Source organism: Ahaetulla prasina, chromosome 10, assembly GCF_028640845.1.
Source record: "Ahaetulla prasina isolate Xishuangbanna chromosome 10, ASM2864084v1, whole genome shotgun sequence".
In the NCBI taxonomy this organism is placed as follows: Eukaryota; Metazoa; Chordata; class Lepidosauria; order Squamata; family Colubridae; genus Ahaetulla; species Ahaetulla prasina.
In genome coordinates, this window is record NC_080548.1 from 11,058,931 (window position 1) to 11,082,902 (window position 23,972).

Genomic DNA, 23,972 nt, shown 5'->3' on the forward strand with positions numbered 1-23,972 from the left:
CAGGTAAGTCATAAGTCTGACTGGTCGTTAAGTACCAAGGACTACCTGTTTTCAACAGTTCAGGTTTTATAACATAAACTGTTTCAACTCCTACCCTCAAAACGAGGCTATAGAGCACTGCACATCAGAACAACTAGACACAAGAACAGTTTTCTCCCGAAGGCCATTACTCTGCTAAACAAATAATTCCCTCAACACTGTCAAACTATTTACTAAGTCTGCACTACTATTAATCTTCTCATCGTTCCTATCGCTCGTCTCCTCCCACTTATGACTGTATGACTATAACCTTGTTGCTGGTATCCTTACAATTTATATTGACTGTTTCCTAATATGATTCAATTGCTTATTTGTTCCCTATGACTATCATTAAGTGTTATGATTCTTGACAAATGTATCTTTTCTTTTATGAACACTGAGAGCATATGCACCAAAGACAAATTCCTTGTGTGTCCAATCACACTTGGCCAATAAAGAATTCTATTCCTATTCCTATTCTATTCTATTTCAGGAAAACACCAAGCAGAAATGTCAGCTGGAATGCTATACCCGTCTCTGATTTTTGGTGGTGGTGGTGCATTCATCATTATCATCCCCCACCGCCCGAAAGAGACTAGACTGGCCCCCACTCTAACACTCTTTCGGAAGTCCCTGAAAACATGGTTCTGCCAGCAGGCCTGGAGAACCCAAAGCGGGATGGAGCCCATTAAATGGCTGGTATGAATGTGTATTGTCGCCAGGGTGGACAATGGGGTGTGTGTGTATGTATTATTGTTTTATTATTATTCTTTTTCATTTCTTTTATATAGTTTTTATATCTTTGTAAACCACCTGGACGTGGTTTTGCAAGCAGGCCTGGGGAACCCAGAGTTGGATGGAGCCTATTAACTGATTAGTAGGAATGTGTGTAGTCACCAGGGTGGGTGCTGGGGTGGTTGTTGTTGTTGTTATGGTTATTTATTTATTTTAAATGGTGTTTTTATATCTTTGTAAGCCACCTGGAGTCGCCATGTGTGAGTAGGCGGCAATATAAATTTTCTAAAAAAATAAAATAAATAAAAGTAAGTCAATGTTGATTCACAGCAATTGCCGTGTAAATCTCTACCGTCTTCTCCGAAATTCCCCCGGCCTTTATGGTTTTACCTTTGATTTCCTTTGTGAACCGAACCCTCTGAGAGTCGGTCAGGGGTTTTGGCTGCTCATCAATGTTCCGGATGTCCAGCACTTCACACATGAATTCAATCACCGGTTGGGCCTTGTAGAACGCCGTGGCAGACACTAAACCGAGAAAAGTACATGTAAATAACAACAGTAATTGTTTCTTGAAACCGTTTGAACACCTTTGTTCAAACTAACCAGTCCACAGCTACCCTTGCAGGGTATCTACAATGTTATCACTTTATGTAAGAATTAAGCTCCTTAATTCTCTTGCTACACCTTTTCAAATTCTTAATACCAACAAGACGTTCCCAATGAAAAGCTCTTCCTCTAGGCACTTAATATTTTTAATTATTTCTTTTAATAACAGATGAATAGTTTATTCTACTGTAATGTTAATGGTTATGGAACGAAAGCCTACTCTCTAACTTCTAGAAGAGTTAATCAATCATATCTTCTAGAATTCATCAGGATCCCTTATCTTTTTTTAACTACAAAAGTCTTTTTTTCCCCTAAAAATAAGGGATGATATGAGTCTCTTTAAGAAGTCCACATTTTTTTTGCTCCCACATAACACACACATACACACGAGCAGACCAAAATCAAGAACTTTACCCCTGAATCACTCTAAAATACATACAAAAAGAATTATGAGTCTTCCAAAGAACATGAAATGTTACTGAAGTTGTTTAATTAAATGTTTTTTCCTCTGGTCTTTCTAGAAATTCCTCCCAAAGATTTTTTTAGCAAGACCTTTCACAAGCTGTCAAACAACTTTGCCTTGAGATTTTCAAAATAAAACATCGCAACGCAACCTGAAATATGAGGGGAAAGGAGCAGTGGTGTTGGATTTCGCTCATTGGGAATTAGGGAAATGGATATCTGTCTAACAGTCATGCTCAACCTCAGCAGCTTTAAGATGTGTGGACTTCAACTCCCAGAATTCCCTAGAGCAGGGGTCTCCAACCTTGGCAACTTTAAGACTTCAACTCCCAGAGTTCCTCAGACAGCTTTGCTGGGAGTTGAAGTCCACAAGTCTTAAAGTTATCAGGGTTGGAGACCCCTGCCCTAGAATTCCCCAGGATGAAGTTCATACATGTTAAAATTCTGGAGACTGAGTAACGCATCTGGCCCATATTAGACATGGGGATGGCTATACAGAACAATGAGCTTCTCACAGACTCTTATTGAGAGATACAGATAGCCCTCAACTTACAATATTCTGTTTAGTGACCGTTCAAAGTTACAATGGCACTGAAAATAATGACTTATGACCAGTTTTCACACTTATGATCATTGCAGCATCCCCAGGGCCACATGATTTACATTTGGATGCTTGACAACAGACTCATATTTATGACGGTTGCAGTGTCCCGGGGTCATGCAATCCTCTTTTGCAGCCTTCTGACAAGCAAAGTCAATGGGGAAGCCAGATTCACCTAACAACCGCAATGATTCACTTAACAAAAGCGGCAAGAAAACTCGTAAAACGGGGCAAAAGTCATTCAACAGATTTCTCGCTTTGCAACATAAACTTTGGGCTCAATTGTGGTTGAGGACTACCTGTAGGTATGACTTCAAACCGAGACATGTAAGTATTATTACCATCTATGTTAAGCATCATCTTCCACATGGCAGGCCTGACAGATTGATGGAAGCCAAACCAGACTTCCCGACCTCCTCCCAGCGGGTGGTAGTATCCTTCAGGGGGAGAGAAGAAGGAACGCCCCACTGGAGTGTACCTGGGAAGATCATTAGAAACAAGGAACCGTATTATGCGCTCGTGAAAGCTAACAACAATTTCGATTTTAGCTGAGGCCCAACAGAATCCATATTTTTCTCATTTTCTTATCTTCTAAGAAGATGCAAAGCCCAGATCCTGTCTCCATATCTAGAAATTATTGAAACATTTATACAATACTGGTGGTTTTATTTCATTTCAGTGAAATGTATATATGAGAACTCTTATTTTGTCCTTTCATACCCTAAAAATTCTGGGAGACAATCTTCTGAAGAGGTTCTTGATCTTTATTCATGGTGTGAGTCCCGCCCAAATTAAAATACAAGAAGAGGGACGTTAGGTCAACGGATTATTGAATGGAAGTGAGTAATGGTAACAGACACATCTCAAGCTAGTTATGAGCACCTTCTTGCTAATTTGTGTTTCAAAAATATGAAAAAGCCAGATTTTACCTCATGGAAGCCAGGTGCCTCATGGCGACATCAAGGGCCTGGACGGATTCCAAAGGAACAGGGATTTGCCCGCTCACCAGAGCTTCATGGAGCATCCGCCAACTCACAATGGCCATCCATTTAATGGAGACCTTAAATATTCGGTCTTTGCCTTCCCCTGGAATTGTCACCTCAAAATCAACCTGCAAAAGACCAAGGAAACAAGACAAACCCTTGAATTTTGATTTCCTTCCCTAAATCCAAAAATGTCAACTTGCTGTCACCTGCTTTGCATATTCCTGGAACATTCCAAATTTTAAACCTAGAATTCTCTTGGAAAAAACTAAACATCTGTTTGTTCTGAATTGCAGCCATGTATAGCAAACAAGAAAGGAAGCACGCATGCTATTACAGGTGGTTCTTGACATACAGTCATAATGGAGGCTGCCCATTATAACTCGTAATGGTCATAAAATGGGTCAGTCATGTAGGCAGCCCACTTTGACAAACTTTTATTGCAGTGGTTGTTAAGAGAACGATTGGAAGTAACTGCCAGTTTTCAGCAAAATTGTCCTAAAACATGGTCATGTGACCACCGGCCACTGCAAACTGATGGAAGTGTGACTCGTTGTAACTCAAGGACTATCTGTGGTTATTTGTTAGATTCCCACCTTTTCTCCTTTGATTTTTTTCCACATAAACATCCTGTGAGGTAAGTTAGTCTCAGAGTGAGCAGGCTGAGAGTGAGTTTCCATGGCTGGATGGATCAATCTCTTCCTAGTTTAACATCTTAACTATGATATCATCCTGGCTGGTATTTCAACGTGCAAATATTTCTTGCTTTCAGAAAAAGAACACTAAGGTTTGTCTAAATTTTAGAGGATGTCAAATTTTTTAACTTTCAATTTCCAAACATTAAAGGTAAAGGTTACCCTCGCACATATGTGCTAGTCGTTCCCGACATCTCCGTTTCAAAGCCAAAGAGTCAGCGCTGTCCAAAGATGTCTCCGTGGTCATGTGGCCGGCATGAATCAACACCAAAGGCGCATGGAACGCTGTTCTCTTCCCACCAAAGGTGGTCCCTATTTTTCAACTTGCATTTTTTACATGCTTTCGAACTGTTAGGTTGGCAGAAGCTGGGACAAGTAACAGGAGCTCACTAGGGATTCGAACCGCTGAACTGCCGACTTTTCAATCAACAAGCTCAGCGTCTTAACCACTGAGCCACCACGTCTCACTTTAATGTTTGGAACCGAAGGGTGCTCAAAAGTTGTGACATGCCTTGAGCATTGTAAAGATACTTTTGGTTACTTTAATATAATTTAGATGTGTTGGGTAAGTAACTACCTACATATCATAACTTTTTAACATTTTGTTTGTTTCATTTGTCTCATCCCCCTTTTTTTTTCCTAATGGAAAACATTTTGAATTCATCACTTTCTGAGTTAGAATAGAATAGAATAGAATTTTTATTGGCCAAGTGTTATTGGACACACAAGGAATTTGTCTTGGTGCATATGCTCTCAGTGTACATAAAAGAAAAGATACGTTCATCAAGGTACAACATTTACAATGCAATTGATGGTCAATATATCAATATAAATCATAAGGATTGCCAGCAACAAGTTATAGTCATACAGTCATAAATGGAAAGAGATTGGTGATGAAAACTATGAGAAGATTAATAGTAGTGCAGATTCAGTAAATAGTTTGACAGTGTTGAGGGAATTATTTGTTTAGCAGAGTGATGGCCTTCGGGAAAAAACTGTTCTTGTGTCTAGTTGTTCTGGTGTGCAGTGCTCTATAGCGTCCTTTTGAGGGTAGTGGTTGAAACAGTTTATGTCCAGGATGCGAGGGGTCTGTAAATATTTTCAGTTAGAAGCCATTCCAAACTTACAGAAGTGTTCCAATCACATCAGAAGAACATTTGAGCTCAGAGTATCTCCAGTGTATTCAGAACCACTCATACTGTTAGACCTCATCTGAATTTAAAAGGTTTTGCACTATTCATTATGGAAGAACCAATGGAAACGGGCCTAAAGTTAATGCAACAAATAGAGGAATATGGAGAAGTAGCTGGATTGAAAATAAATAAAGACAAAACCAAAATTATAGTTAAAAATATGAGATAAAAACAAAAGAAGCAGTTAATGCAGAATCTAGATATTCAAATAGTGAAAAAAGTGAGGTATCTGGGCATTCAACTAACTTCAAGATGTATTTACAGTGAAGGAAGATAATTACTACAAACTGAGAAACCACTCTGAAATAGATTTGGAAAAATGGAAAAATCTGCAACTATCGTTAATGGGAAGAACAGCGTTAATTAAAATGAATGTACTGCAAAGAATCTTGTTTTTCTTTCAAACAATTCCGATAAAATTGGAGAAGAAATATTTTGAGAGTTTGAACAAAATGATGTGGAAATATATATGGCAAAGAAAAAAAGCAAGAATTAATATCAAATTGCTTCAAGATTCTAAGATTAGAGGCGGATTTGGTCTACCAAACTGGGAACTTTATCATCAAGCAACGATGTTAACTTGGGTTAAAGAATGGATTTTATTGACAAACACAAGGCTATTGCCGTTGGAAGGACATGATGAAAAAGAAGAACATTTGAGCTCAGAGTAGCTCCAGTATATTCAGAACCCACTCATACTGTTAGACAACCTCATCTGAATCAAAGAGGTCTTGCACTTGTCTTTTAACTTCTTACCCTTTCGTTTCCAATAGGCAGGGCTGTGACGGTGTAAATGTTCTTCTTTCCATCATATACCGGTTTCCGGTCTCCAAAGATCTGAGGTTTGAAGTGTTGTACCATATATTCCACAACCTCCCTGCAAAAATAAAAAAAAAGCAACAGACAGACATCGGACGGGGAGAGGAGGAAAAAAAAAGGAGAAGCTAGAAAGACAGGCTTAAAATATAATTCTGCTAGGAAGTTAAAACGATTAGAACTGAAAGTCAGAGGGGAAAACCCCCCACTATTGCTCAAGTCACTGGTTGCAGGGGAGAAATTGAGAGCTTTGATCTAAAGCAGGCTTAACACAATTGCCTGTTGCGCATGAACCTGGCATGGTCCAATCACAAACACAAGCACACTGAATTTACAAAGTCTGCACCGCCGACCAATAACTTGGAAGGGTGTTTTATTTGCCTCACATGGATGGTCCCTAAAGGGTATTATTGTAATCAGGGTAGTCTTGCAGGCCAAAACCTTGATTTTTTTTTAATGATGCTGCAGAATTATGACTCCTGGTGACCCAGTGGTTAGAATGCAGCATTGTAGGCAAACTCTGCCCACAGCCTGGATGGAGTTCGGTAAAATGGGGACGCAGATTATTGGGGGAAATATGTTGCTGTTGTAAATGGCTCAGAGAGTGTGGAGGAGCACTATGGGGCAGTATGTAAGTCTAGGGCAGTGATGGCAAAAGGGAGCATGCATGTGCTTTGTGTGTGTCTGGGCCACAATTTGGAAGAGTAGCTGCCCAGGGCACATGCATGCACCTGCCAATGAACTTCCGGTTTCAGCTATTGAACTTCTGGTTTCAGCCAGCTACTCTTCCGGGTTTCAGGCATGCGTGTGCACTTGATGATCAGCTGGCTGGTGCGCATGCTCACGCAGGAAAATGGAAGACCAGTTCTTCTATTTTCTGGCACTGCCGCATGCAAAAAGACCAGCTGATCATCGCCCGCGCATGCACACCAGAAACCCGGAAGACATGGCTCCGCATGCCACTTCAGGCACACAATGTCATAGGTTCACCATGATGGGTCTAGGGGCTATTGCAATTTACTTTTTGTTAAAAAAAACTGCCTAATTTTAGAATAAGAGGAATATCTGTAAGGTTTTTAACATTGCTGCATAAATTAGCTTGAAAGCATGCCGTTGGCAGAGGGGAAAAAAGTCCTAACAAGAGTAATAATTGAACAACTAATGAAAAAAGTGTAATAAATATGAAATAATTAGTAGAGCGGAGGCTTTAATATATGTACTGGAAACATTGTTCCCCTACTGAAGTTCACTTACAGAGATTATGGGGTTGTTGCTTTTTAATCTCTGGAGATTTTTAAGAGGTTGGGCAGTCACCGCTCACTTCACCTCTCATCATGATTGTCCTGAAATTGCAGAGGGTTGGACTAGATGGTCATCAGGGTCCCCTTTGAACTCTGGAACTCTGATTTTATATAAAACCCAACCAGCAGGATCATGCGCCAAATGGTCTTCAGATTTAGAAAGTTAAAATCCATCTTATCTGACTGGATCGGCTAGGGACTATTTGGTCAAGTAACAATCAAATATATTTAATATATAAATTGGATTACACTGGGTTGTGATTTTTCAGCCCAGGGGGTGTCAAAAAACTCAGAAGGGTCTGCAACTTACATCTTGCAGTTGTAGCTGCCCTCTTGCCTTTTTTTGACTCAACTTATGACCAGTTGCTTAATGACCATTCCAAATTATGAACGTTACTTATGACCCATTTTCAGAGTTACAACAGCTGTACATTTTGGATTGCATTTTGGACCCTTGGCAACTGGCAAACTGGTTCACCTTTACGGCCATGGGTGTCTGTGATTTGTGGCATTTTAGTCACTTTCCAGGGTTTACTTCCAGCAAAAAAACATCCATTGGGGAAAATAGATTCACTTAATGCCTCCAGAGGTCACTTAATGACTATTGTAAAAGAAATATCATATTTTTCGGACTATAAGATGCACCAGAATATAAGACACACTAAGATTTCAAAGAGAAAACAAGAAAAAAAAAGTTCTTGCCTTCCCCAGCCCCCAGGAGCATTCTGCAGGCCACCCAAACCCTCTGCGCATCCCGTTTTTGCGAAAAACGGGCCTGTTTTTGGCAAAAATGGGACCCATGGGGCGGGGTTCCGGGAGGGCAAAAATGGCTGTATTCGGTGTATAAGGTGCACCAACATTTCCACCCTCTTTTAAGGAGGAAAAAAATTGCGCCTTATACTCCGACAAGTACGGCAGCTGTTTCAACTCTGGTGTCATGACGCCTTGACATCTTACGACCATAATTTGGGGCTCAATTAAAGTCCTAAGTCAAGGACTCCCTGTAGATTCCTGGACTGAGAAGAGACTTGAAAAACAAGGACCTTGTGATCCTTCCAATACTAGGATTTCAGAAATCTGTTGAGAAGCTTCCTATTTTCACATAAGCTCTCCCAGATTTCTGACCCTCCCAAGTTTAAGACGACAGGAAGAAGGATATTTAAATGGCAGCCCAGCTGTCTAAGAGCAGCTATTTTAAAAGCCTGGGACCATAGCCAGCTCCACCCAGCTGCTGTAAACTGAACGGAGATGGAAGATCAAGGCTCTGTTTTCTCCTGAGCCACCAAGGCATGACCGGAGATGATGAGGGAGGAGAAGGGACATAAAACACCCTCGCAGGGGGAGAGGGGGCATCGAAAAATTTCATCTTACTCCCAGCCAACCTAAGCAAGAACAGCAGTTCCAGTCATGGCAAAGTTGAGTGGAGCCAAGCAACCAGGTAGACTGAAAACAGCTCAGCCAAGAAATGGGGCTCCTCAAAACTTGGTAACAGACAGGAAAGAGAGGCCTCTATATGCCTTTTTCTCTTCCTGCCCCCTCCCAGCCCACAGGCACTTCCTCTAGAACAGGGGTCTCCAACCTTGGCAATTTTAAGCCTGGCGGACTTCAACTCCCAGAATTCCCCAGCCAGAATTCTGGGAATCGAAGTTACCAGTTGCCTAGATTGGACAACCCTACTCTAGAACATGAGGAACATGTTCACCTGAGGTTGTTTGGGGGGTTTTTTTGGGGGGGGGGAGGGCTGGAGGGAAGAAGAAATGGCTAAATGTTAATACTTGCCTTACCTGTTGACTCTGCGTGGACACTTGTCCGGCTTGATGTCAACTTCATAGTGATAGACATCGATTTTGGGAATGTCCACCTCAAAGTAATTGGCCAAGAGCTTGATGGGCTTCCCAACAGTTCCTATCCCAGGCCGACGAGGAGCTTGAAATACCTGCTGGAGGGGTGGCAGGTAAGTGCCTGCAGCAACTGCTAAAGAAACAAAAATTGGAAGTGGAGGGGGGAGAGAGAGAGAGAGAGAGAGAGGGAGGGAGAGAGAGGTGTGAGAACCCAGCAGCTGAAAAATATTTTAGAGCATCTAGACCAGGGGTCTCCAACCTTGGCAACTTGGCAACTCCCAGAATTCAACTTCAAGGAAGTTGAAGCCCTCCAGCCTTAAAGTTGCCAAGGTTGGAGATCCCTGATCTAGACCACAGATGTCCAACCTTGGCAACTTTAAGACTTGTGGACTTCAATTCTCAGAATTCTCCAGCCAGTACAATACAGAAAAAGTGTTCCTAATCACTTTCTATGGACCCATGGTAGCACAGTGGCTACAAGGCAGTACTGCAGGCTAACTGCCCACAGCCAGGAGTTCGACCCTGATCAGTTCAAGGTTGACTCAGCCTTCCATCCTTCCATGGTTGATAAAATGAGGACCCAGATTGTTGGGACACCATGCTGGTATTTGTCAACTGCTCAGAGAATGCTGCAAAGCGTGGCCAATAAAGCATTCTATCCTATTCTATTCTATATAAGTCTAAATGCTACTGCTATGTGTGCATCTGATCTCCTATCTACCTCACCTGTGGCCTACAAGAACTCCAAAGGCATCAGGCTGGCACAACGCAAATCAAAACACAGGACGAGTATGGCTACGCTTTGATGTAACACAGGAGGACTATGCTTATTTTTGTGTTATTGTTTTGTCAACCTCAATTTTTTTCATGCCAACTGGATTTTTCCCTAAGTTTATTGAAATGAAATGTCATCCCAGGTTGATTCTCCTATAAAGCATTTCTGGAGAAAACTACATGACTCTCTTTCTCTTCTTGATCCATCTCTTTTCTTTGCCACGATATCGGGGGGCAGGAATCAAGTTTGTAAGACAGTGTTCAAACCACATTTTAGCTTCATTTTTTTTCTATCAAAAACAAACTGGGCTGATGTAATTAGTTTATAATTGAGTGTATTGCATGACTCAGAAAATTGGATTATTTAAGTTACCCGTGGATAAGACAGAAGTGAAAAGAAGCTCTACCTCCGTTGCAAACGTTGTTCAACCAGAGGTGGTTTCAGCAGATTCTGACCAGTTCTGCAGAAATGTTGAGTAGTTCGGAGAACCGGTAAATGCCACCTCTGACTGGCCCCGCCCCCATCTATTCTCTGCTTCCCGAGTCCCAGATGATTGGGAAGAAATGGGGATTTTTGCAGTAACCTTCCCCTGAAATGGGGTGGGAATGGAGATTTTACAGTATCCTTCCCCTGGAGTGGGCTGGGAATGGAGATTTTACAGTATCCTTCCCCTGCCACACCCACCAAGCCACACCCACAGAACCGGTAGTAAAAAAAATTTGAAACCCACCACTGGCTTCAACCCTTGTTAGCAATGACTCTACAGATAGTCCTTGACTTAAAACCATTCGTTTAGTTCAAAGTTTCAAAGGCACTGAATACTTATAACCAGTCCTCCTGCTTACAAGCAACCCAGCATGGTCCCACGATCTAAATTTGGGTGGCGACTGGTATGTACTTACAACAGTTGTGGCGTCCCAGAATTATGTGACTGTCATTGCAACCTTCCCAGCTGACTTCCAGCAAGCAAAGTCAAGGGGTGGGTGGGTCAGTTTCACTTAATGACCACATGATTCACTTAACAACTGCAATGGTTTGCTTGACAACCATGGAAAAAAAGTTGTAAAATTGGCCGTGACTCACTTAATTAACAACTGCCTTGCTTAAAAACAAAAATTCTGGTCACAATTGTAATCGTAAATTGAGGACTATCTGTCCTCTAAAACAGGGGTCTCCAAGACTTGTGGACTTCAACTCCCAGAAAAAGCAAAGCTGGCTGAGGAATTCTGGGAGTTGAAGTCCACAAGTCTTAAAGTTGCCAAGGTTGGAGAGCCCTGCTCTAAAACCATCAGTGTGGATGAAATGTAGGCCAATCATGCTTTCCAGATGTTGCTGAAGGTTTCACCCTATTGAGGGAGTTAGGAGTTGTAAATCAACCATGCTTGAAGGACTGCCCAGTGTAGCTCACCTTGATTTGGAGCGCCTGTTTAATGCAGGGTGAAAATACAGGTAATCCTCAACTTACCACCGCAATTGAGCCCAACATTTTTGACGTTAAGTGATAAATTTGTTAAGTGAATTTTGTCCCATTTTACGATTTTGCTTAGCACATTTGTTAAGTGAATCACTGTGGTTGTTAAATTAGTAACACGGTTGTTAAGTGAATCTGGCTTCCCCATTGATTTTGCTTGTCAGAAAGTCACAAAAGGGGATCGCATGACCCCGGGACACTGCAACCGTCATAAATATGAACCAGTTGTCAAGCATCTGAATGTAAATCGTGGGACCATGGGGATGCTGCATTAGTTGTAAGTGTGAAAATTGGTCATAAGTCATTTCCTTCAGTGCCGTTGTAACTTTGAATGGTCACTTAATGAAGTGTTGTAAGTCAAGGACTACTTTTGTAATATATTCATGTCTCAGCAAATCTCTACTGTATTTTTTTAAAATGCATGTTAAAAAAGAAACCACAGCTGTCACGGTAAAGAAAGAAAGGAAAGTTTATTTCCTGCTACCGCTAATCCTCAAAAGAGTGTGCTAATAATAAGCCTACACCTTTCAACATCCGCCTTCAAACTGCCTATAAACTCTCAGAGAAAAGTTACTCACAATAACAAATTTAGCAGCATGGCCTTTGGGGGAAAAGTTGTAAGAAAAGAGCAGGCAAAGTTGGCGGGCAGAGTTAAACGAGTCATAAGCCTGGAGTCCTTACATTCCCACAAACATTCCATTCACCCTTATCTGGCACCAATTTAGTACTTATTATTTATTTATTTATTATTTATTATTTAGATTTTTATACCGCCCTTCTCCCGAAGGACTCAGGGAGTGTACAGCCAGATTAAAACTATACAATATACAATTTTAAAACAATAAATTAAAATAACATATTTTATAATGGCCAAAAAATTAGTACTGAAAAATAGTACTGAACTTTAGTTTACATTCTTGTATAAAGGCTTGAGCAGTAATTCTTAGAAGCTGGTGGGAAGGTGGCAAATGGCGATCACATGAATTGTGGGGCTAGTTCCAAGCACCCTAATCATGATTGCATGATCACGTGGATGCTGGGATATCTAGATCTCCAAAGACCAGTCGTAATCATCACTCATTCAGTGTCATCGTAACTTTGGACAATTGTTGAATGGGTGTTTGTTAACTACCTGTACTCCTGAGGAAATTGGGGGCGTGGGGGGAATGCTGCCTATGTTCCATAAACCTTCTTTAGATATTTTAAATATATATTTAACTAAATTATTAATGTTACAACATCCATCTACAGGAGGAGATACATGCATGTTTTATAAAAGGATCACAAAGTCACATTATTTTTGCCTTAATGTTCCTGCACGTATTATTAATATATTCAGGCCAATGGAGGAGAGCTATTATTTCCCAGCTTGTTTTTCACTATTAAATCAGGTACAGGTAGTCCTCGACTTACAACCATTGATTTAGCAACCATTCCAAGTTACAATGGCACTGAAAACAGACTTGTAACTTCCCCATCATAAGACTCTCATTGATGACTCACACCTGACCCATCACAAGACCTTCACTTCACACACACACACACACACACACACACACCAGTGGTGGGATTCAAATTCTTTTACTACCGGTTCTGTCACCTGTTTGTGGCTTGGTGGGCGTGGCGGGGGAGGATATTGTAAAATCTCCATTCCCTCCTGATCAGCTGGGACTCGGGAGGCAGGGAATAGATGGGGCGGGGCTAGTCAGTTCTCCGAACTACTCAAAATTTCTGCTACCAGTTCTCCACAATTGGTCAGAACCTGCTGAATATCACCTCTGCCCGACACCTGGAGCTCTTATAAACAGAAGAACACGGACACTGACACCCCCTAAACTCTGCTGAAGATGTTACCTAGCCTGGTAACGAAACGTTTGGAAACCAACCCATAAGCTCGAAAATGAACCTTCATCCTCAAACTTATGACTTGTCCTTGCACTTAGTACTGCCGCAGCAACCCCACGGTGATGTGACCAAAATTTAGGTGTTTTGACACAAGCCCAAGTAGGAAACTCAGTCAGTGAAAAAACAAACTTTATTCGAACAGCTGGTAATTACTTCATTCCCAGTGTAGTTTAACTAAATTAAAGCAAATTCTTACCAACACAAATTCCTCAGTCCTATCGTAAACCTTGGTCCAATTAGGCAAACTGCCAAAGGCCTTTCTTGGCAAACAGTCAGAAGTCACCGAAACAAACAAAAAAAAGCAAGAAGACAAAGCTACCAACATTGTTTTCTGGCAAAGCCCAAACACTGTTGCTGGTCTGTTTTAAGCCTTATGGGAGGGGCCAATCATCTCATGGCCTTACTCCCGAGTTGTCCTCTTTGCTTGAGCTGCTCTTGCCTTCTGGCAGCTCTTCTCATGCGTGCATTAGGAACAGGCTCCTCCTGTTCCTCTGCCTCACTACTGTCAGTCTCTGGAGGCTCTGGAGTCCACACCTCACTCCCTGATGGCCCTGGCTCCACCTCAGCCTCATCGCTGTCCAACTCCATTGCCAGCTCTGCAGGCTGCTGGCAGACCACAACATTAGGCACTTGGCAACTAATATGCATTTATGACAGATGCAGCATCCCAGGGCATTGTGATCACAATTTGCAACTTTGCCAGCTGCCTTCCAACAAGCAACGTTAATGGGGGAAGCCAATTCCCCAAATTTTAGTACAATTCATTTCCAAACTGTAGTGATTTGCTTAACAATAGTGGCTGGCAAAAAAGGTTGTAAAATCAGGTATGATTCACTTAGCAATCAACTTGTTTCGCAACAGAAATTCTGGTCCCAATTTATGTCCGTAAGTTGAGGATTACCTACAAATGTAGAAACAGTACAACAGTTTGCTTAGTGACCATATGAAGTTATGTCACTGAAAGAAGTGACTTATGACTGTTTTTCACATTTATGACCGTTGCAGCATCTCCATGGTCAGCTGATCAAAATTCAGACGCTTGGCAACGGACTCATATTTATGATGATATTTATGATGTCCCGGGGTCATGTGATCAACTTTTGTGACCTTCCAACAAGCAAAGTCAATGGGGAAGCCAGATTCACTTAACAACCGTGTTATTAATTTAACAACTGCAGTGATTCACTTAACAAATGGCCAAGAAAGATTGTAAAAAGGGACAAAACTCACTTAACAAGTGTCTTGCTTAGCAACAGAAATTTTGGGCTCAATTGTGGTCATAAGTCAAGGACTACCTGCATTGGTTTTTGGTTTTAATCCATGTGGAACTCAAGTGCATGGGTTAACCTGTCTGTCCAAAATCATAATTATGTTTTCCCAATGCTAAGCTTAGGACCAGGCTACTAGCTATCCACACCTGATCTTTTAACCTGAATATCTGCAGGATGATGAGAAGGAAGGACTCACTGGAGAAGAGCTGAATGGTGGGAACGATTGAGGGCAAAAGAAGAAAGGGACGACAGAGAACGAGGGGGCTGGATGGAAAGCAGTCGGCATGAGCTTAAATTGTTGTGGCCGAGGCCCAAGTAGTTATTACCAGACATAATCAGTCCTAAAAAAATGTATTTTATTAGAACAGTTGAGAATTACTTCATTCTCAGCTTAGTTCAAATTAATTCCAAAACAAAGTCCTTCAGCAAAATCCTCTGGCCTTATCACAAACTTTGTCTTCTTTGGCACCAGGCTTTTCTTGGCAAGATCCTCAAGAAGTTCAGAAATAGGAGACAAGAAACAATTGTAGCAACGTTACTTTCCTACAAAGAACCCAAGAGGCTTTGCTGCTATGGGAGGGGCCAATCATCTCCTGGCCTTACTCCTGAGTTGTCCTTTTTGCTTTAGCTGCTCTTGCCTCCTGGCAACTCTTCTCATGCATGGAACAGGCTCCTCCTATTCCTCTGCCTCTCTGCTGTCCGCCTCTGGAGGCTCTGGAGTCCCCGCATCGTTCCCAGATGGCCCTGGCCCCATCTCTGCCTCTGACACAGAGCCCTTGTCCGGGCCTTCCCCAGACTCCAGGACTGGCCCATTGGCCTCCCCAGCCTCCTCACTGTCCCGATTCCGCTGCGGAGCTGGCGGACCACAACATAAATGGACTCCAGAGGATGGTAGAGGACAGGAGGGCCTGGAGGAACATTGTCCATGGGATTGCGATGGGTCCGACACGACTTCGCAACTAATGACAATAACAACAACAACAATCTACAGGATCTTTACATTCACCAGTGCAAGCTACAATCACAACTGCATTGTTTTACTCCTCTCCAAAAGAAGCCCAGATGAAAAGGAGAAGCCAATCTTGGCAAGAGGGTCAAGGGAATCCAAAGTTTAGCATTCCAATGAGCCCATCGTGGCAAAGGAGGAGTTTTCCGGGGGGGGGGGGGGGAAGGCTCAACATAATTGCTTTTAAAGCCAATTCTGCTCCATTGTTACGAATTTCCTCAGCAAGACCGTTCTCCTGGGATGGCTCTCGACTTGGAAAAGACATTCTCCTGTGGTGTCCCTGCTCCTTGGGCCTCTGACTATCCTGCCAAACAATGGCCAAACTTTAAACACAGGATTTGTGCTACGGAAGAAGCAGGAGAAAAGCTGAGTTGTAAGGGCAGCCTTTCTCCGAGGCTATTTTTAGGGCTGTCAAATCCACATGTGGTGCTATGAGAGACATAATGCATGCCCCTTGTTGGCCTGCAAAACATGCAAGCTTAGAGTCCAGAAGGTTGAAGAACGAGGGGGGGCTCAGCACCAAATGAAGGGGGAAAGACGCAAAGGATGGAGAAGAAGAGAGACCAAGAAAAATGTGCTTCATTCCTTCTTATTTCCTTCCCTCCCTTTCTCCTTCCCTCCCTACCTCCCTCCCTCACCCTCCCTTCCTTCCCTCGCCCTCCCACTGTTCTTTCCTTATCTTTCCTTTCTTGTCTCCCTTCCCTTCTTCTCCCTCCCCTCCCTCCCTTCCATCCTTCTTCCCTCTCTCTCTCCCTCGTCTTCCTTTTCTTGTCTTCCCTCCCTCCCTCCCCTCCGTTCCTTCCTTCCTTCCCTCTCCCTCCCTTTCTTGTCTTCCTTTTTTTGTCTTCCTTCCTTCTCTTCCTCTCTCTCCCCTCCGTTCCTTCCTTCCTTCCCTCTCCCTCCCTTTCTTGTCTTCCTTTTTTTGTCTTCCTTCCTTCTCTCCCTCTCTCTCCCTTCCTCCCTTCTACTTTCATTGTCTTCCCTTTCTTGTCTTCTCTCTCTCTCTCTCTCTCTCTCATACTTTCTGAAAGGAGATAACAATTGCTTCCTCTTATGGTGCCTGATTATCGACAGGCAGTTTAAGACCATAATAGATTCTTCCTAATCATGAGCTCCCCACCCAGCCCTTTCATCTACCGCTTTCCCCACTGAATCGAATGAGAAATGCCTTCCCATCCAAGGTCATCCAGAGGCCAGCCTGCCCCACCTTCTCTTCCTCACCCCACACTGCATTGCTTCTCCAAGGATCAAAAGTGATTTACAAGCTTTAGCAAGGATGGCCCAACACAGAGAGAATGGGAGGCCAGGCAGAAAGAGGCAGCTTCTGTGGGTGGGGTGTGTGTGTGTGATTTAGCAACGGGCTGTTTTGTTTTATTCTAAGGCTGACACTTTCAAAATAAATTAAAGCACCGGTCAGCAAAGACTTGCTTAAGCAGGCATACACACAGATTGTTGTATGTGATATATCAAATTGTGTCTCCTTTAGAAGTGGGTTGCAGGTAAAGAACAGACCAAAATTCTCACCTCCTCTGATGAAATAGAAATAAAACCGGGGATATTATATGTTGAGCACAGAAGATGAATTGTGGGGGTCCTTAATGCTCTCTTGAGCTTGGTTGTTTTCTTGCATTTTTTTTTAAAATTTGCATTTATATCCCGCCCTTCTCTGAAGACTCAGGGCGGCTTACACTATGTCAAGCAATAGTCTTCATCCATTTGTATATTATATACAAAGTCAACTTATTGCCCCCAACAATCTGGGTCCTCATTTTACCTACCTTATAAAGGATGGAAGGCTGAGTCAACCTTGGGCCTGGTGGGACTTGAACCTGCAGTAATTGCAGGCAGCTGCTGTTAATAACAGACTGCATTAGCAGTCTGAGCCACAGAGGCCCTTTTTTGTTACTCAACTAGGTAACAGCACCAGTGTAGCACCGATGATGTTAGCTTGTAGTTGGGAAATGAAACATCTGCAAGAAAACAACCAAGATCAGTGGGTACCAAGGATCTCCCAGTTCAACTCTGAACTACAAATATTCTCCGCTATTGGAAGATGAATTCTACAGTGTGATGTTTGGCCCGCAGCTGAAAAAACGGAAATTATGGTTTGAAGCACAAACATCAACTGGGAATTATGGCTTGAAACGCAAACGTCCACAGAAAGACCAGGAAAGATGTGACAAAGGATGAATCACAATGCAAATTCCATTCCTTTGAAATTGCATTGCCAAGAAGCAAAAGATCGGAGTTGAGCTATGACAATGCACATGCCATCCATTGGCTTTATCGTGGTTAGGAACGGATGTCTATGGCTGGAAGAGGCATTGGTAGTCACGGTTTGATAGGATGCTGGAACTGAGAACCCATAATGATGGTCATCTGTCTTCTTCAGAGGATGCTGCCCTGTGAACTTGGGAAGGAAGACACTTAACAAAGGTGAATGCCAAGAGGAGAGGAAAGGACTCTCTGTCGTGTCCCACTCCTCCGCTGACGGCCGGGTCAGGGAAATCCGAATCAGGCGTGCCTCTGCAGCTCTGCCAAAGTCCTAGCAAAGTCCTCAGGGCAGGCAGGAGACCAGAAAGTGACTTCAGCAAGATATGTTTAGACTTTGCCTGACTCAGAGAATGCCAGAAAGCAGATCCTTTATATAGGCCATGGGGTGTGGCTCCATGACTCAGCACTTATCCAGGCCTGCCCCTCCCTTCCTTCTGTTCCCTCCGCCTATCAAGTCTTCTGACCCGAGGATCACTCCAGTCGGCAGCTGTTGGTAATAGACCTTCCTCAGGCTCACATTCTGTGGAGGAGGGGGAGGGGTCTAGTTGCTCCGTTTGCCTGGGCATGGAGCCAGAGCTGGGGGCTGGAGGTATTTCTTCCTCTTCAGCCTGTCTGGGCATGGAGCCAGGGCTGGGGCCGGGAGGTATACTAGGACATTCTTCAGCGTTCGGAAGCAGATAAGAAGACCCCGGCTGCGGTGAGAGCGGGCAAGACACAACACTCTCTAAGAGGCTTTTACAAAGCATGTTGGGACTGTAACTTCCAGAATTCCTAGCCAATACCAGGCAGGCTGGGAATTCCAAAATTTAACACCTAATAAATCGGAAGATTGCCAAGATCGTTAAATTCTGGCTCACCAAAGGCCTCATTCACACGTTTACTAAGCCATTGAATACCAGTTGATCCCCGCCCTCCAAAAAAAAATCACCTTTGCTGTTCACATTACACCCTAAAAGCTACCAAGCATGGCTTAGATTAGAAATCTAATGACTAATGTTCAGAGTTACAATGGCACTGATAAAAGTGACTTATGACCGTTTTTCACACTCATAACCGTGTAAAATTTTTCAACTTTCAATTTCCAAACATTAGGGCTGCTCAAAAGTCGTGACATACCTTGGGGATTGTAAAGATATGTTGGTTACTTTAATATAATTTAGATGTGCTGGGTAAGTAACTACATAAATACCATAACTTTTTAACATTTTGTTTGTTTCATTTGATTCCCCATTGTCAAGTGATCCAAATTCAGACACCTGACAACTGACTGATACTTACGATGTTTGCACTGTCCCTGGGTCACGTGACCTTCCAACAAATAAAGTCATTGGGGAAGCCAGCTTCACTTAACAACCATGTTACTAATTAAACAACTGCAATGATTCATGGCTAGAAAGGTCGTAAAACAGGACAAAATTCACTTAACTGTCTTGCTTAGCCATAGAAGTTTTGGGCTCAATTGTGGTCGTAAGTTGAGGAAGTATCTGTACAACGGTTAGGTCCAACCAACACCCTAAAGCAGGGGCCTGCAAATTGGCTCCTTTAAGACCTGTGGACTTCAACTCCCAGAGTTCCTCAGCCAGCAAAGCAAAGCTGGCTGAGGAACTCTGGGAGTTGAAGTCCACAGGTCTTAAAAGAGCCAAGTTTGCAGACTCCTGCCCTAAAGCAAAACCAACCCAACCACACTATGTTCTATGTTGCTATTCAGAAGACACTTCTACTGGAGAGAATAAGACTTGTTTCCAGAGAAATAGGTAATAGGACTGGATCCTGATTCTCTAATCCAGGGGTCTCCAATTGTGGCAACTTTAAGACCTGTGGACTTCAACTCCCAGAATTCCTCAGCCTGCAAAGCTGAATTCTGGGAGTTGAAGTCCACAGGTCTTTAAAGTTGCCAAGGTTGGAGACCTCTGCTCTAATCAATCCTTTGCCATGATTCTCCTAAGAAGTTTCAGCACTCATTTTCCTTTGGATGAGTGGCACTATCCCATGACCCAACCATCCAAGGATAACATTCACAGGTGGCAAAATGTAATAATAAGTAATAAGTAAAAGTAATAAGACAGCCTTTTGTAGAGATCAGAGACTGCTTAAATATCAATGCCCTAAAACAGTGAGGGCGAACCTGTCGCACGGAAAGGTTGCGTGTTCCTCAGGGCCACACTCCAGAAAAGCTGAACTTCCAGGTTCTAGCGTGCATGTGTGCCCGATGATCAGCTAGCCAGTGCGCATGCACAGGCCAGTTTTTGGCACACGAAGGGATTGCTCTCTTGAAAACCTGAACTTCCGGGTTCTGGTGCACATGCACACCTGACAATCAGCTGGCCGGCACGCACGTGCACACTGGTTTACGGCACTGCCATGTGTGCAAAGGACAGCTGATCGGTGCGCGTGCACGTGTGCCAGAAACCTAGAAGGCAAACAGGCAAGGCCGTACATGCCGGGCGACATGGCTTCGTGTGCCACTTTGGACATGTGTGCCATCATGGCCCTAAGATCTCAAGTCTGTGTTTATAGCCAAACATAACACAAGTCCTGTTTCCTCCCCAACCACACTGTGAAATGGGCTGAAATGAGAGGAAGGGATGGTAAGCTGCTACAGCTGAAGGCAGGCATGAATCTGGAGTCTCCCCACTTATCCTCCAGCCCTTTCATCACTACCTCATACTGGTACTTGACCTGGAAGTTTCTCTGCCCATAAGTCTCCAGGAAACCTTCCATGGGTGAAGGGGCACCAGGACTTGGGTCTTCTCACTCCTAGTTCATCATTTTAACCCCGTATCATATTGGCTCGAACATTCTGGAAGGATTTATGAGCTATTTTTCTTCTTCCTTCCAAAGAGTACTAGAGTTTTAAGAACATTGCGTAGAAAACAGCAAGATTTTTATTGGTCAGGTAGATGTAGCTTTTAACCAGGAAACTTGTGAGCTCCTGCTGCTGGCCAGCTCTGATTTTTTTTTTCTATCTTCACCCTTACTAGCTAACAAGGTTTCTTTTGGGCTCTTGCCAAAGACAAACGTGACCAGGCCTGCTGTTCCCACTAAACCTCCGATCAATCGTGACCACAGCTTCTGGAGATGACCTGCTTCTGTGTAGACATGTGCCGACTTCAGCGGTGTGTCATTTGAGCAAGCTAAGGTGTGATCCAGTGGTGAAATCCGAACCAGTTTGCTACCGGTTCACTGGCCGCGCATGCACACTGCACGCCAAATGAAACCAATCAATCAGTTATGTATTTAACTTTGCTAGAAAGCAGGATTTCCTACTTTCTAGCAAAGCTAAACCCTGCAGCACAGCTGATCATCAGAAATACTGGTTCAGAGGAACCGGTAGCTAACTACCAGTTTGTCCGAACCGGTAGCCTTTTTTTTTTACTACCAGTTCACCTGAACTGGTAGTTTTTATCGCTACAGGTTCGCCTGAACCAGAGTGAACCAGTAGCCTTTCATCCCTGGTGTGATCTTTCTTCTGCCGCTTACTGCTGAAAAAATTAAGCTCTTTTAACCCGGTTTTGAACAACGATCAAAAGAAAGCAGAACCTTCCGACAGCCAATTTACATCCAAGGCAAGCATTCTGGTTCATGCTGCTTATTTACATTTCTTCTGGGATTTTGCAGCTGTAGATGTTCGGCAGGAACCAAGAGCCATGACGAATCGAGCAACAATGCCAGCACACTAACCTAGCGCACCGCTGGCAAGCGCATGCAACGCCACGTCACCTGAAATGCTCTCTGACCTCCTTTCCAGGGAGTGATGCTTGGAGAAAAGTCAAAGAATCCTCTTCTCTCAAGCTGTACGGCACATGGCACACTGGATAGCTACAACATTGTGTGGTGACACTGCAGGGTAAAATTTCCCTTCCACACAATGCAATCCCTATGGAGGAGGGAAGGAGAAGAACAAAAGGGCAGATTTTTTTGGAAGCATCAAACCACCCTAGCAGTGTTGTGGTTCATTAAAGCTTTTGAGGGTCATGCCAGGGACTGTTCTCCACCAAGTCCATGAGACCCAGGCATACAAGCAGGCGGAACCTGGGTAAATGGGATTTCTGACTAGCTTCCAAAACTGCCATTTTAGGGGACTGTCAAAACTTATGGACCACACAGATTGTCATGCATGGCAAAACCAAATATTTCTGCAAAAATCTGAATTTGGGGAACTTTGAAAAGCACACAGATGTCTAGTATTCTGCTCTGGAAACATGCAGCAAAGGAAAATAAAGCATACACTGGAATTAATAAGCAAAACCAGATCTGGTGCACAAACCTCCCTCTCTCTTTATTGTTGGAAGTCCATTGGAAAAACAAGCGGTTTCGAAAATCTGAATTGTACGCTGAATAGTTGCTAGAAGCTATTTTTAATACACGTTTCAATTTATGAATGTCGTTTTGTGTACATTTTGGGTCTGTTGGTCTTTAACATCAAAATGATTTAATTTTTCCAATTAAACTGCAGATCCCAAACTTATTGTTTAGATTATTTCTATTCTAATGAAATTACAATGCAGCATGAATTTGGGGGTTGGGACCCTGCAGACACCAAAGGCTTTGAGAAATCTTTGTGCCCCTGGAGCTGCAATTTGCCAGTCCTTGCACTAAAATAATAATTGCAATAGAATATTTGTAGCACAGGGTTGAATCGTGGTATGTATCCCTGGTAATCTCTGAGTTTAGTTGTTTCCTTGCAGACATTACCTAACTAGGTAACATCATCGGCGCAGCGCCAATGATGTTGCCTAATTGGGTAATGATGTCTGCAAGAAAAAAATCCAGCTTAGAGAGCACCAAAGATCCCAAAATATAATGACTGCAATATTATCGTTTACTATGAGATGTGGTGCTACCTACTGGTTTGACCAACTTCAAAAAGTTTGGACTGACTCATGGAAGTCATGGAGATCAATTTCGTTGTTGTTCAATCACTAAGTTGGTCCAACTGGACCATAGCACATCTCCCAGTTTGCCCAAATTCACGTTCCTATGGGAATCAATAGCTACCCTATTAACCTTGATGTCAGGTCATCTGCCTCTGAAGGTCATCTGCTGGGAGACTAGAGGACCTCCTCGTGTGATTGGTTGACCACTATGCGAACAGACTGCTGAACTAGTAATAGTAATAATTTAATTTCTATACCGCCCTTCTCCCGAAGGACTCAGGGTGGTTTACAGCCAAAAATAAAACCAACAATGAATAAATACAATACATTTAAAACCAATATTAAAAAACTTATTAAATTTGGCCCATAATTAAAATACATTAAAAAAATCCTAAAACCCCAATTAAAATTAATATAATTATGCCAGTCCTGCGCGGAAGAATAGAGACGTCTTCAGCTCTAGATAGAGTAGATAAGATTAAATTCTTATATTCCAGTCAGAAGCAGGTAGGATGAAATATCTTCGAAGTTATCTTCCTCCAAGAATAGGATACTTTATTTGGCCGAGCGTGATTAGTCACACAAGGAATTTGTCTCTGGTGAAGCAGCTCTCGGTGTACATGCACATCAACAGTAATAATAATCATAATGATGATACCGATGAGAGAAGGTAGTAGAAAAGATGAGAAGGATAGTAGCAATACAGCCATACCATGTGGGTAAATATATGTAAGATGGTACTGTGGGAATTGGACATTCACCCAGAGTGATGGCACAAGGGGGGAAAAAACTGTCTGTATCTAGTTGTTTTGGCATGCGATACCCTATAGTAATAATGGCTCACCTTTTTGCCATCGCGTGCCAAAAGCGGGGAAAGTGCGGGGGTGGTGGTCACGCACACGTGACTCACCCATAATTCTATGCGCCCCGCCCCATCACGCATGGGTGCGCAATCCCCCCCCACTCCCCTCGCTCTTGGCACGCGATGGCACGGTGGGCCCAGAAGGCTCGTTTTTCTCTGTCCCCAGGCTCCAGAGCCTTTCTAGGGGGCTGGGGAGGGCCGTTTTTCCTGACTTCCGGTGGGCCCAGAAGGCCCGAAAATCAGCTGGCCAGAGTACGCATGCGTGCCAGAGCTGAGCTTC

At 43.1% G+C, this 23,972-nt stretch overlaps 1 protein-coding gene across 4 annotated transcripts in view; it reads right to left on the reverse strand.

Moving 5' to 3' along the window:
- The window catches only part of LOC131204462 (protein argonaute-1), an 89,299-nt gene that overhangs the window by 27,751 nt on the left and 37,576 nt on the right, over positions 1–23,972 (reverse strand). Inside the window, exons 1-6 of one of the 4 annotated variants that reach the window (XM_058195775.1) lie at positions 9,195–9,325; positions 7,364–7,452; positions 6,050–6,170; positions 3,352–3,533; positions 2,764–2,900; positions 1,144–1,278 (exon numbers count right to left, since the gene is read on the reverse strand). In XM_058195775.1, the coding sequence (XP_058051758.1) occupies positions 1,144–1,278; positions 2,764–2,900; positions 3,352–3,533; positions 6,050–6,154 (559 nt within the window). In that variant the 5' untranslated portion in view covers positions 6,155–6,170; positions 7,364–7,452; positions 9,195–9,325. Of the gene's footprint in view, positions 1–1,143; positions 1,279–2,763; positions 2,901–3,351; positions 3,534–6,049; positions 6,171–7,363; positions 7,453–9,189; positions 9,385–23,972 lie in introns of those variants that run through there. The other 3 variants (XM_058195773.1, XM_058195772.1, XM_058195776.1) reach the window with 3 other exon arrangements.